The following is a 12,555-nucleotide window of genomic DNA, read 5'->3' as shown; positions in this document are numbered from 1 at the left end:
ATATATGTGGGTGTGGGTGGGAGAGACAGTTCACACACATACAAAATTAGCCATTCCCAGTGCTGGCATGTGGCCCTTAAGGAGGTGGGCTGACCATCAATATGACCCTCAAACTAAAAAATGTTTAGCCACTCCTGCTCTACAGTATGAACCTGGCTGATTTTGGAGGTCATCTGGGGAGGCCTTCTGACTATCTTGCTGATAACCAAGGCTTGATTTGTGGGAACATGTGATAGCACCTCCTCTCTTACTGTACTTAGGCTCGGAATGCCATAAAGCAAGGAGATCCAATTCCCTCTCTTCTTGATGTCCTTTTTATTTACAGACATTGTGGTTTTTTTAACTTACAAACTTTATTGAAACATTTAAAAATAAATTACCAAACACAAAGTTTTGTCTTCCAAGACAGATACCTGTACAGATATTAAGTCTTGTATGCAGTCATCCACGTGACATCGAAACAAATTTGTAAAATCTTGTAAATTAGAGTATACTTCTATCTAAAGCATTAAGATAATTTATCTACTGGCTGTTGCGACTGAGACCAAAGGGAGGTTACTGTACTGTTAATAAACAATAATACATTGAAAACCAACCTCTTATCACTCTCCAAAGGTGAGTCAAGTGTTCCATATGTGCTATATTACACACAAATTGGGTCCATGTTTCTGTGGTGGGAGGGGGTGTTTATTACAATTGGAAGCAAATATTTGCCTCTTTATGTTTAAAATTTGGGTTGGTATCATTTCACATTGACAGCAGGGCTAACATGGGATCGGGTACAAGATGTTGCCCTATAACGGTGGATTATGAAAAAAATTGGGTGCAGAAATCTTTAAGAGACACTCCCCCCCACATGTGGAGGAATGTGCCTTTAAGCTTATATCCTCTCCAGCATAAGGGTGAGAGATTACCATATTTTTCTGTCTATAAGACACCCCCATGTATAAAACACCCCCTATTTTTGGGGACTCAGATTTAAGAAAATGGGGGGGAGACATTATCCGTGTATAAGATGCCCCCTAATTTTTGACATTATTTTTTAGAAAAAAACAACAGAGTCTTATACACGGGAAAATGCAGTAGCTAACTTCTTTAAAAGCATAGGGGCGTCCAGGGGCATCTTATAATGACTTCCTACAGTTTAGCCAAAATGGTATGCAGTGTTGGTTTAGATCATATAGAACCCCACTTGTGTTCATCAATTTGTTGGCCTAAATCTCCTTTCCACAACTCTTTCAAGATTCTGCCCATTGCCCATTTGTAGGTTCAATAGTATCTTATAAAGTAGAGAAGACTAATCTTTAAGCTCCATATTAGATCAAATTTCCAAAGCTTCAAACATTACTTTATTTATTAGGATCTCATGCATATCTATGACTAATTATTTTTTTCTTGTATTTTTGAATGTTTCAGTTCTTTTACTGAATATTGACAATTGTGGTGTCATCCTGTTGTAAATGATCCGGAGTACCTGACACTGAGGCAGAAAAGTAAAACATAAGGCCTTTAGATTAAATAAATAGTATATGAAGATGCTGGGGAATATTGTACTCTGATTTTGAGTTTGATGTCACCAAGATACTGATAATTCTAGCTCTCATTTCCATGGTATTCCAGGGAGACTGATGAGATTAGAGCTGTATAAAATTAGAGCTTGTGGTCAGAAATGACTGGGTAGGGGCAAACAAACTGGAGCTTTGTAGAGAACGGGCAGATGTTTAAGTCTATGCATTCGCCTCAGATAATGTGGCTAAGATGAGAATACTTGCCCTGGAGATATTCCGAATACCTCAGAATGCAGGGTGGCTGTGATCCAAGGAAATCCAAGAAACAGGCCAAAGCTTCAGAACTGCTTGTGTTGTTGTCTAGTTTGATATATTTTTGTGATCTCCCAAAAAGTCTCCATAAATGGAAACCATCAGGCAGTCAGGAGGGGAAAAGCAGAGGATGTGAGTGTAGGTCTGTGATTAATAGCTCTAGTTTCCAATCAGGGAATCTCTTTACTTGGGGTCTCATTTAATTTCCAGTCACATTGCTAGTTTTGCTTTGCCTCATGAGTCATGCCCACACCCAACTCTGTCCTAATTAGATCTGCACTATCTGCGTCATTAATGCGAATGAGTAGAGAATGTGTGTGTGTGTGTGTACCCTTTTGTACATGGTCCAGAACTGTAGTTTATAAATATAAACAACCAATTAAAAAATAAGCTGGGGACGTCTATCTGAAAGGCCTGGTTTAAGAATCACAATTCATTCTTAAACCATTTCATGCTGAAATTAATTTAGGTACTGAATCAAGTACTGAAAGGAAGGTGAATGAGGCTGACCAGTTAACTTGCCTCAGTGTTTTCTGCTTGTATATAATGAAATACATACTTAAAGATTCTACTTCTGATGTTCCAGCAAAACTAGGACCCTGGTTAGAACAAATTAACACACAACCCTTATGTAATATTTTTTAAAAACCCCAACTTGTCATCATGCTCCGCAGTTCTCGCATTCAGTAGGGAGTCACACCAACTGCGGCATTAGCCCTGGTGATTATCTAATGCTTATCAGATGGATTTCCCATAAATTGATTTCTGAACTTTGAATTTTATTGTTATTCATGTTTTTATACTGTATTTTATGCTGCTTTTACAATTAAGTGTTTAAATTTGTTGTTAGCTGCCCCAAGCCCGGTTTTTGAACCGGGAAGGGCAGGGTATAAATAAAAAATTATTATTATTATTATTATAATTTATTATAGGTACAGTTGGCTGGCCCAGATGAGCTGTTTAATGGAGGGGAGGTACTGTGAAGCCCTACCCCCTCCATTAAATGTGGCTACAGGAGGGTTTAATGGAAGGGAAGGCATTTCACACAGCAGTTTAGCAAGCCGCTTTGTGAAGCACCTCCCCATTCTTTGATGGGGGGGCAGGGTGGGAGGGGTGCGACTCAAGAGGGAAAAGGAAGGGCTTGGAGCAAACTCTGGGGGGACAGGGGGTGGCTGGAGGCACTGGCGGAGGAAGGAGTGCGGGGGAGCGCACCGCCCCCGGCAGCGCAATCCCAGTGGGGTGCCATCGTGGCTGCCCCCCCCTGCACTGGGTGCCACACCCCCAGGATGCACACCAGCCCCGCCCCCGCCAGTTCTCTGCCCCCCGGTGCCGGAGCATGAAGCTCCGCCACTGACTGGAGGGAGGAGGAAGGGGTGGGGGGAGGGTAAAGGAGTAGGTGAGGGTGGCAAGCAGAGCAGAAGCACCTACAGTGGTACCTCGGGTTACAGACGCTTCAGGTTACAGACGCTTCAGGTTACAGACTTCGCTAACCCAGAAATAGTACCTCGGGTTAAGAACTTTGCTTCAGGATGAGAACAGAAATCTCGCAGCGGCGGAGCAGCGGCAGCAGGAGGACCATTAGCTAAAGTGGTACCTCAGATTAAGAACAGTTGCAGGTTAAGAACAGATCTCCAGAACGAATTAAGTTCTTAACCTGAGGTACCATTGTATTAATATTTTGTTAAATAACTTCCACCTCTAATCACATTTTTAGCTTGGCTTAGTGTCAAATTCTGAGTAACTCAGCCATGCATAGGCTTCTGGCAAATGATAAAGAATGTGCTAATGCAGTCCTTGAGGTTAGCTATTTACAAGTATCTCCTGCTTTGCTGAATCCATTTCTCTGGTAATTAAATATTATATCTCCTACACAGCATTATTTTCTCTTTAGGCTTTTGTTGAATAAAAAGAACATTGATCCACATTTCCGGCAAGTCAGCATTAATTTCACCGCTGTTAGCAGTGGGATGGCCATTTAGACTCTGCTCAAGTTGCACAGATGCATGCCTGCTCTAGAAAGATGTGGATGGCAAGTGGCTATTTCTTATGCACCTTTGGCTATGTGTTTTCCCAGTTCCTTTGGGTAAAGTCTGCAAGCTGCAAAGAGCTCCCTCAAAAATTGAGAACCAGCTTGGCATGGGCAAGGCATTTCCAAGACCACAATGCAGCCAGCCTTCTAAAAAGGAAAAAAAAAAGTTTAAAATAGAGAGGGGTAGGCAGGCAGCGTTTGTGCTTATTTTATGCATTTTATATCTCTCACTATTTTTTCTCTCTAAGCCATGAACAATAAAATTGCATGAAATAACAAAAAGTTCAGCAATCAAATAAACTAATAATGAAAAAGTTGACCACAATCCTGGAAAAAGATGGCAAACAAAACAACAAAAGCAATATTGATATATTACATTGAGGAAAATTTGAGTTTATTTACTTATGTATTCAAATATGAAAGTACAGTATGAACTGTTTTGCATAGTTTAAGTATAATAAGACAGTTGTAATGGATAAAAGAACGAATGCTTGAAGCAACTATTAATGAAGAAGTTCCTCTTTTTTGAAATTTGTAACTTGTATAGCTATGAAATGATACAACAAAAAGTAATTTGTGCACAATATAAAGTAAAAGGTAAGATAAAGGACCCCTGGACGGTTAAGTCCATCTAGGTGAACATGTATGCATACTGCAACTGATCCTTCTTATCAGGGCTCCCAGAAGAAGTCTCCCAGTTGCTCAGGGCCTGGAGTAGCTAGCACAGTCAATCTTATTGCCGCTGTGCTCATTCAACAGAACAGAACATTGCCCTGGGATCAACAGGGCTTGATGTTCCACCGCTCTTCTAAAGTGGACTTGTGATCCAATCTGGATACACTTTAGTCAGATCGGGTGAGTCCATTTTGGAATCCAAGTTCTGCAGATCCCTCCTCCACAATTTCCCATCACTATGCAAGTGGGGGGAGGGCATTAATGGGTTGTCTTTGTTTTTGTTATGTATTTTGTTTTGTTTTTAATCTCATATTTTTATGTTCTGATCCGCCCTGAGAGCCATGGATGAAGGGCAGTATACAAATTTAATAAATGAAATAAAATAAAATTCCAGCCCACTACCACGTAAGAACTGGATTAAAATGCCTTCCAAACCAGTTGTTACAAACTTGGCAACCACTAAAAAAGAGGAGTTCAGTTCAGTCTTCTCCCCAGGAACTGTTTCTTAACTGTTGCCCTCAATGACAGCTTTTCCTCAATTTGCACCTTGATTCTGCTCCTTAAATGGGAGACCTTTGCATTTATGGGGGTGCTGGATAATCCACATCAGTTGCACTCTAGGATGAAAACTTAATCCTTTGCTGTAAATGCAATATAAAATTTCTGGATTTTTATTAGCAATATGCTGTTTCCATGTCAACAGTCACTTTGAAAATTCATTGAAGACACTTTTCTATATTTATTGGAATATGAACCATCCTTACAAATTTTTCCCTAACTTGCCAACTTTTAACTCCTTCCTAATTGCCACATATGGTGAAACTGTTGGCTCTGACTCATTTGCTGCTGCTTTTTATCTACCGGTATATTGATTTTTCTTCCAGTAGGTGTTGTTAAAATCATAATTATCTTTGTGCAGACAACACGTTGGAGACAAGGAGAGCAAATCAATCCTAGGTCAAGTTATTACATCTTGCTAGTATCCCACAAAAACAATGGGGTTGGAAATAGAAAGGCATACAGCAAAAAGCCAAAAATGTGAAATAATTGGCACGAAGGAGGTCAACCCTGTTCCACCATACCCTGGGACAGACTCATAGACTTTTGGCACTTCCAGATTAGCTATTTGCTGGTGGGATTCCATCACATACTGTTATATCTAGCCCTGACCTGGTACCAGACATGAGGTCCTTGAAGGATCAACCAGACACCCCACAGGTCAAGAACTTTGAGGAGCTAGCAGGGTCCTGTGAAACCAATGCCGAGTATCTTCTTGAGGGGTCCTCCAGGTTGGGACCTGCTGGAGAACCCCTGGAGCTATCAGAGGAGGAGGTAGCACCACCCACCAGTTCTCAAGAACACTGGTGCTAAAATATTTGGGTCAAGGCTAAAGAGAACATTACAGTATGCATCTATGGACCCAAAGTCAGTGATCTACTGATGAGTAAGGGGTATACACATGAGTATGCAACTAACATCAACTGTGGTCAGGCTGTGGTCCAGGAGGCCAGAGTACATAATGTCTCCTTCCCAAGTCTTTCATTTGCTGGAAACAACACAACCTTGTTTCTAAGTCTAGTTCCCACGGCTTGATGAACTTATGATACTGATCTTGGACTGTTTCCTAGACCGATTCCCTGTGCTTGACCTTGGTTTGTTTGGACTGTGCTGCACTACCAACCCTGACTATTCTGTTGACTAATTTGATGAAAGGCTTATGCCTCCTGGGATTGGGACCTTAGCCCCTGAGGATATGCGCTGTTTTTACTGATGTCATTGTTACTGAGGATTTGTCCTCTTAATGGTGTTGCATTAGTCACAAGTGCTCCCACATTAAAGTTGATTTGTACTTTTAAAACTGATGAGATGGTCACATGGCATAAGTAGCAATCTGTGCATGATCCATAACTTTTGGCACATATCATTAAACTTTTCATACCAGAAATGTTCCCTTTTTTCTTTTTTAACTACTGATGTGCTATGGTACTATGGCAATGTGCCGAATTGAAGTTGCTTCTTTGTGAAATAGCTACTCCTACATGCTTCCTGTTGATGCTGTTTTTGTGGAACCGAGTGAAGGTTTAGCACAGTAATCACAGCCTGAATATTAAACTGTAAAAGTGGAAGTATGGTGCTGGCATGCTGCCATTCTGCAAATAACTTGTACTTAAAAGGGGGATGGGGGAGAGATAAAATTGCTGCCCACCTGCTCTTTTTTGCTGCTTGCTGGCAGCTATGGTGGCTCCACTTGTGTGTGGGGGGGGGGGTCAAAGGGAAGCTTTGTGACTGGCTCAGCCTCTTAAGGTTTTGTTTTGCTCAGAGATGGGTGTATGCTTAAACGCAGAACAATGTGGTGGCTGTGTGTGTGCAGAGCAAGAGAGAGACTAGAGAGGTGATTGTGTGCCACTGCAACACAGAGGCAACTGACGATTTATGTATTTTCCTCCTTCTTTCCCAGCTCCCTTCCTTCCAGATGTCAGATCTTTGCCCAGCTACAGGGCACAGGGAGGGAAGAAGAGATCAGACTTCTTGCTGCAGACTGAGAGAAAAGAACAGCTGTGCTACTGCTGGTGTTTGGAAAAAGCACAGTGATATGGCAGCATGGTATCATACAGCACAACTAACTTCTACTTTTGAAGAGGGGGAGGGTCAATAGGGTGGATGGTGAGGACGCAAAAAATGGCCTTGGAATTGCTGGAGGATGCCAGTGCAGAGTCAATAATGCAGGAGTATTGGAAAACATTAATGTAGCAGGAGGAGGATCAGACAAATACATTATAAATCCACATTGAAAGTGTATAATGCTTATTGGTGCATAAACCTGGTATAAGACATCTGTCTGGAGTTGCTCAGAGCGGCAAATTCAGGTTGTGCAACTCAAGCTGTTTGGGAGGTTGCATGCAACAAGTCTGCTTCCCCCCAAATTCAGACTTGGTGCGAAAAGAAAAATAATGCAAAGTTGCACTGGGAAGCAATGGGATGGCACTTGCTTTGACACAACATCATCAAACCTCCCTGCAAGCCAATTGGAATGAATACTCATTAAATGGCCAATATCATCTATTCTCCCTGCAAACAAATCAGGATGTATGTTCAATAAACAGATATTCTGGAAGTGCCCTTACAAAAGAGAGGAAATCAATATATATATATATATATATATATATATATATATATATATATGGCTGAATGAATTGGATAGCAGTGTTTCATTGCATAAATCAAGCTTTATGAATTAAATTCTTCATACGTTACATTAAAGGCAGACGGAATGGACTCCACAAAAAATAATCTAGGGTTCTTCTAGAATTCTCATGTGATGGGATTCTGTGCAAGCAGAAAATGGCTACATATTCATAACTGATCTACAAATTGTTGCAACAGATGAGCTGTTTGGATAGAAACAGGCAGGTTAATCCAAACAGAGATGCAGGCTGAGATTCACTTAGACAGTCACCCCTCCTGGCTTGTGTGTTTCTCATTGGGAGCTTTTTACACTCCCTCCACACATACTTTTGAACAGCAGAGACTCTTCCCACTACGGGTTAATCACAGACTGCTGTGAGAATATGCCTCAGTTTTAAAGGAATTTTATTGCTTGGGATGATGGAGCGGCATTAGAAAAGTACAATTCTAAAAGCCCACTTGGGGCTGCAGAATTGGTAGTCATGTGGTTCTTGGAATCTTAGCCATAATTAGTTTCCTCCTCCCTACAGTCTGATTTCAGGTAACAGCTAATTAAAAGGCAAAGGATGCCATCTGTTAAAATGGAGCTTGAGGAAATTGCTCAGCTTCGAGAAAGTATGAAAGACCAAAGGAAACCTCTGCAATATCACATTTGTTATGATGGCTTTCTAACTTGGTTATACTTTTGTTATAAAGCATAAAATGTTAAGGTGGCACAACCAAATAAGCAATGCACACGCATAACTAAATATCATCTTAGGACTGTTTCTTTAAATGAACTCTGTTTTAAAAATATTTGCATTTATGTTAGCTATTTGCAATGTTTGAAAATCTTAAAATATAATATAAAAAATATTCTCATGTTACACAATAAATTATCTGAGTAGAACCATGTGCTATGAGGCAAACAGGATACCATAACCCTGTGTTTACATTGTAATGCTGAAGCTCCATGATTTGCAAACAGTATCTTCCTGCACCTATCTTCACATGACTTTCCAGTTATAAAGAATTATTTTTACTTAGTTATTAAAAATTATATACCACTTGATTGTAAAAAACAAAGAGACCTTGAGGTGGTTTACAAAAAAACTCCTATTATCAGTTAAAAACAACTATTAAAAGCATTCAAAAATAATTAAAATCAATGCTAAAGGGTATGATTAAAATATCAACATGTGGAAATTCATCAGTTATGATAAAAAAATAACTTTGAATCAAACAAAACAGGCTATCATCTCAAGCATCATGGTGATCCAAATCCCTTTATAGACTAATTGGCTGGAGTTAGTCTCACTCACTCAGTGGTTGAAGCAGAAAAATCAGAACTTTCTGAATGAGTCTAAGAGGTGATAAAGGAGGTATTGCTCCCCTTGAGAACTGCATTACTGCATTCCTAATAATATTTTTTATATTTCTTCTTTATGCTTTTCAGCTTCAGTAAGTAAATTGTTTGGTGCAGCCTATTTATTCAAAAATAGTTTCAATTTACCTCAGTGGCACTTATTCCTACTAAATGTGCATAGAATTTTCTAAGGCATACTTGCAACTACAGTCGTATCTTGGTTTTTGAACAGAATGCATTCTGGAAGTCTGTTCGACTTCTGAAATGTTCAGAAACCAAGGCACTGTTTCCAATTGGCTGCAGGAGTGTTCTGCAGCCAATCGGAAGCAGTGGAAGCTGCGCTGGATGTTCGGCTTCCAAGGCAGAGTTCTCAAACCGGAACACCTATTTCCGGGTTTGCAACATTCGAGTTCCAAGTTGTTCGTGAACTAAGCTGTTCGAAAGCCAAGGTACGACTGTATCGGACTTATAGAAGACATCTGAAGGCAGCCCTGTTTAGGGAAGTTTGTTTTTAATATTCTGTTGGAAGCCACCCATTACTATTAGTATTTCAAAGTCGTTTTGTTCTCACTGAATTACTGGACTATTGTGGCTCAACCAAGAGGAACATAACCTTTCTAAGTAGTTGTTCACGACCAGCACCTGATGTGAAGGCTGGAGTCAGAGTGGTAGCTGAAGCAGGGGCTGAGCCAGGAACCTCTAGGGCTGAGCCAGGGAGTTCCAGAACAGGACAGAGGGAGCTGGAAGAACATTAATGAGCTCAAAATGGAGCTGTTAACCTAACGAAGGTTCAGAGAAGACCCAAAGAATTGCACAGTCACCACCAGCTCCTCCTCTAACAGGTTCTTTGCTGGGTCATTCCTTGAAGCTGGATTCTCACCCAAGTAGATCCTGGCAATAAAGCACTCTTCCTGCGACTCTGGGCTTCCTGTTTGGTTCTGCTGCCATCTTCACTTATGAGAGCTGGAGGGGGAGAATCAGAGATCGTGGCAGAGCTTGGCATGGGGTCCTTGGGTAGCCTAAGTTAGACATCTCTGAAGTGGGGTACTTCAGGCTGCCTTTGGATTACCTCCAAGTCTTCAGTTGGAAGAGAGTCTGTAGGGGGCCAAGAACTCTTCCTCTGAAGGGATCTCACTAGTGTCTGGGTCAGATAGGTTCCTACCAGTAGCCTCCATTTCCTCACCCAACACAGTGCCATCTGTCTGATTTCTATACCTTCACTGATTTGATTATCATTATTACATCATCATGAAAGCCTCCACACATTTACAAGAAGCAACTATTTGCAGTAATGCACATTGCTGCTTGTGGAGGAATTCTAGGCTGTAAAGTGAACCAGAAAATACTTCTGTCTTTCCACAGAGCTTAACGTCAGGCAGATATACTAACAGGATCTTTTTTTCATGAGAAAACATGAGCAGCAGTACTTCTGGATTTCTTATATGTTGCAATATTTCAGTTTCTTGTATCACAAGAGCCTAATAACCGAATGTGCCCATTACCTTTTTTAAATTGAGACAATATGGTGAACAAAAGACCTTGACAGCAATTTGTCTCATTTGATGGGTATATCATCTATCTCATACATTATTTCAATTAAATCAGAAAAATATTCTTCTATACACTTACCTCTTTTTGACGGTACTTAATTGCCAGTTTGAGTCTTGCAAGTTCATTACCATTCTGCTCTTCTATTAGACTGTTATCATCTCTGTAGTTAAGAATAATTTCAAGTTCCCTGGAACTCCGTGTCTGATCCAAGAGGTCTTTTGCAAATTGCTTGCATTGCTGTGATAGTTCTTCATATTCAGATTTAAACTCATTCTCCACTTTGCTCAGTTCCTGAAGTTCCCAACTTAATTGGAAAGCTGTAAGAAAAGGATCCTCGCTTGACAGGGAAATCAAAGACGGACTTGAAAGAGCTCTGTAGATATTGAGCCTGGATCGGGAATGGCGAAGGCTGTCCACATCTGAGCTAGAGACACATTCCACACAGTTACAGCGGACTTCATGCGGTCTGGGAACAGAAACACCTTTCTGTACTAAAAGTTTTACGATCTCATAATTGTTTGTATGGGCAGCCAGGATAATGGGTGTGATGTCTGGTGTAAACTCTGAGAATTGTTTATCCAAAAGAATGGGTGGTACCTGTGGGAAGGAAAGCGAATACAGTTATATTGGATAGGTGTTATCTGTAGCTCAAGGTACAAGATATCAAGGTATAATCATACGAGGACTTATCCTTTTGGGTAGTACAAACCCATCCAGAACACAACTGAACTGGATAGATTACCTACCTGCCAACAACATCTCCATCTTATCTGACCTACACTTTATTTGCTGCCCTCCAGTGACTCAGCTATTGATTAAGCTCTTCCAATGTACTGCCTGAATCTGATGAAAATGAGAAATACAGCTGGGTGCTATCCACATGCAGATGATACCAAATCTACTCCAAACCTTGCACAATCTGATTTCCTGACCACATGGAAGCCTATGTGCACACATCTCTATGTAAGGAGGCTTCCTCTTTGCAGACATCTTCAGTCAAATGGGTGGCAGGGTCTATGGCCCTGAGGTCGGGATGTCCTGCTTCCCCTCTTCATATATTGCTAACATCTAAAAGGCTTGCTTTGGCTGGAGAGAATCAATCCCAGTCTTAAAAGAAACAAGAGAGTGAGGGGAAAGACGCTAGGCTGGCTGCTCTTTTATTCCTCAATTTCAATATTTTTGCATTCCCTGTTTGTTCACCTTCTTATTGTTGCCGTAATTATTTCTGAGATATCATTACCTTCCTCCCCCAAAAAGACAAATGCTTGTTTTGTACTTCTTATTTACCTACTGTAATACTGTATATAGTCTGGAAACAAGTATTGTCTCCTGGTAATGCTCCTACCATTTCTATAAGGAAGAACAGAACCTGGCTTTGCCTTTTTACAGTAATTGCTCCCAACACGTGATGAGAGAAATAAAACAGTGTGAGGAGGGTTTTTGTTTTGTCAGTAAATACAGAACAGAGGAGACTTGATACGTTTTAGAAGCAGCTATTTATAGTGCACAGGTGCTATTTTTAAATCACTTACTGATGGTGTGAATATGAAATGATTCTCATAGATACAATCCTGCATTTCCCTCACTGTTTGTTTGAATGGACCTCTGTCCTGTCATGACAGAATTCCTTTCATTCCTTTTCCATGCCTGAAAATCCCCCAACCACTCCCAATTAAACTTAGGCTGGTTCTTACCTAAATTCACTTTAAATTCAGCTATTTATCCATATTTGTAAGCATTTACTTCCATTCAGGACCTTCAGACTTTATTCCACTTATAGTTCCTTCTTGTCTCACTACTGTTGCTAATAGTTCAAGAAATACTATCAATGAACTAGGGCAGGAGTAGCTTTGCTCTGTTCCTCCTTTTGTCTTGGAAATTTCCCTTTTATTAGGAACATTGGTGCTGGCATGGTGTATATCATATCCACCCATTTACATAGGATAAAT

The 12,555-nt window shown here is 40.6% G+C and overlaps 1 protein-coding gene across 2 annotated transcripts in view; it reads right to left on the bottom strand.

Annotated features, from left to right (window-relative positions):
• The window catches only part of TRPC4 (transient receptor potential cation channel subfamily C member 4), a 64,552-nt gene that overhangs the window by 20,910 nt on the left and 31,087 nt on the right, over positions 1 to 12,555 (bottom strand). For both annotated transcript variants that reach the window (XM_080987751.1, XM_080987750.1), the window contains exon 3: positions 10,685 to 11,203. In XM_080987751.1, the coding sequence (XP_080843877.1) occupies positions 10,685 to 11,203 (519 nt within the window). The remainder of the gene's footprint in view (positions 1 to 10,684; positions 11,204 to 12,555) is intronic.

The sequence above is a fragment of the Podarcis pityusensis genome (genome assembly GCF_964106645.2).
Source record: "Podarcis pityusensis genome assembly, chromosome: 17".
Taxonomy (NCBI): Eukaryota; Metazoa; Chordata; class Lepidosauria; order Squamata; family Lacertidae; genus Podarcis; species Podarcis pityusensis.
The sequence above is the reverse complement of the archived record's forward strand: the minus strand, read 5'-3'. Positions and strand labels throughout refer to the sequence as shown.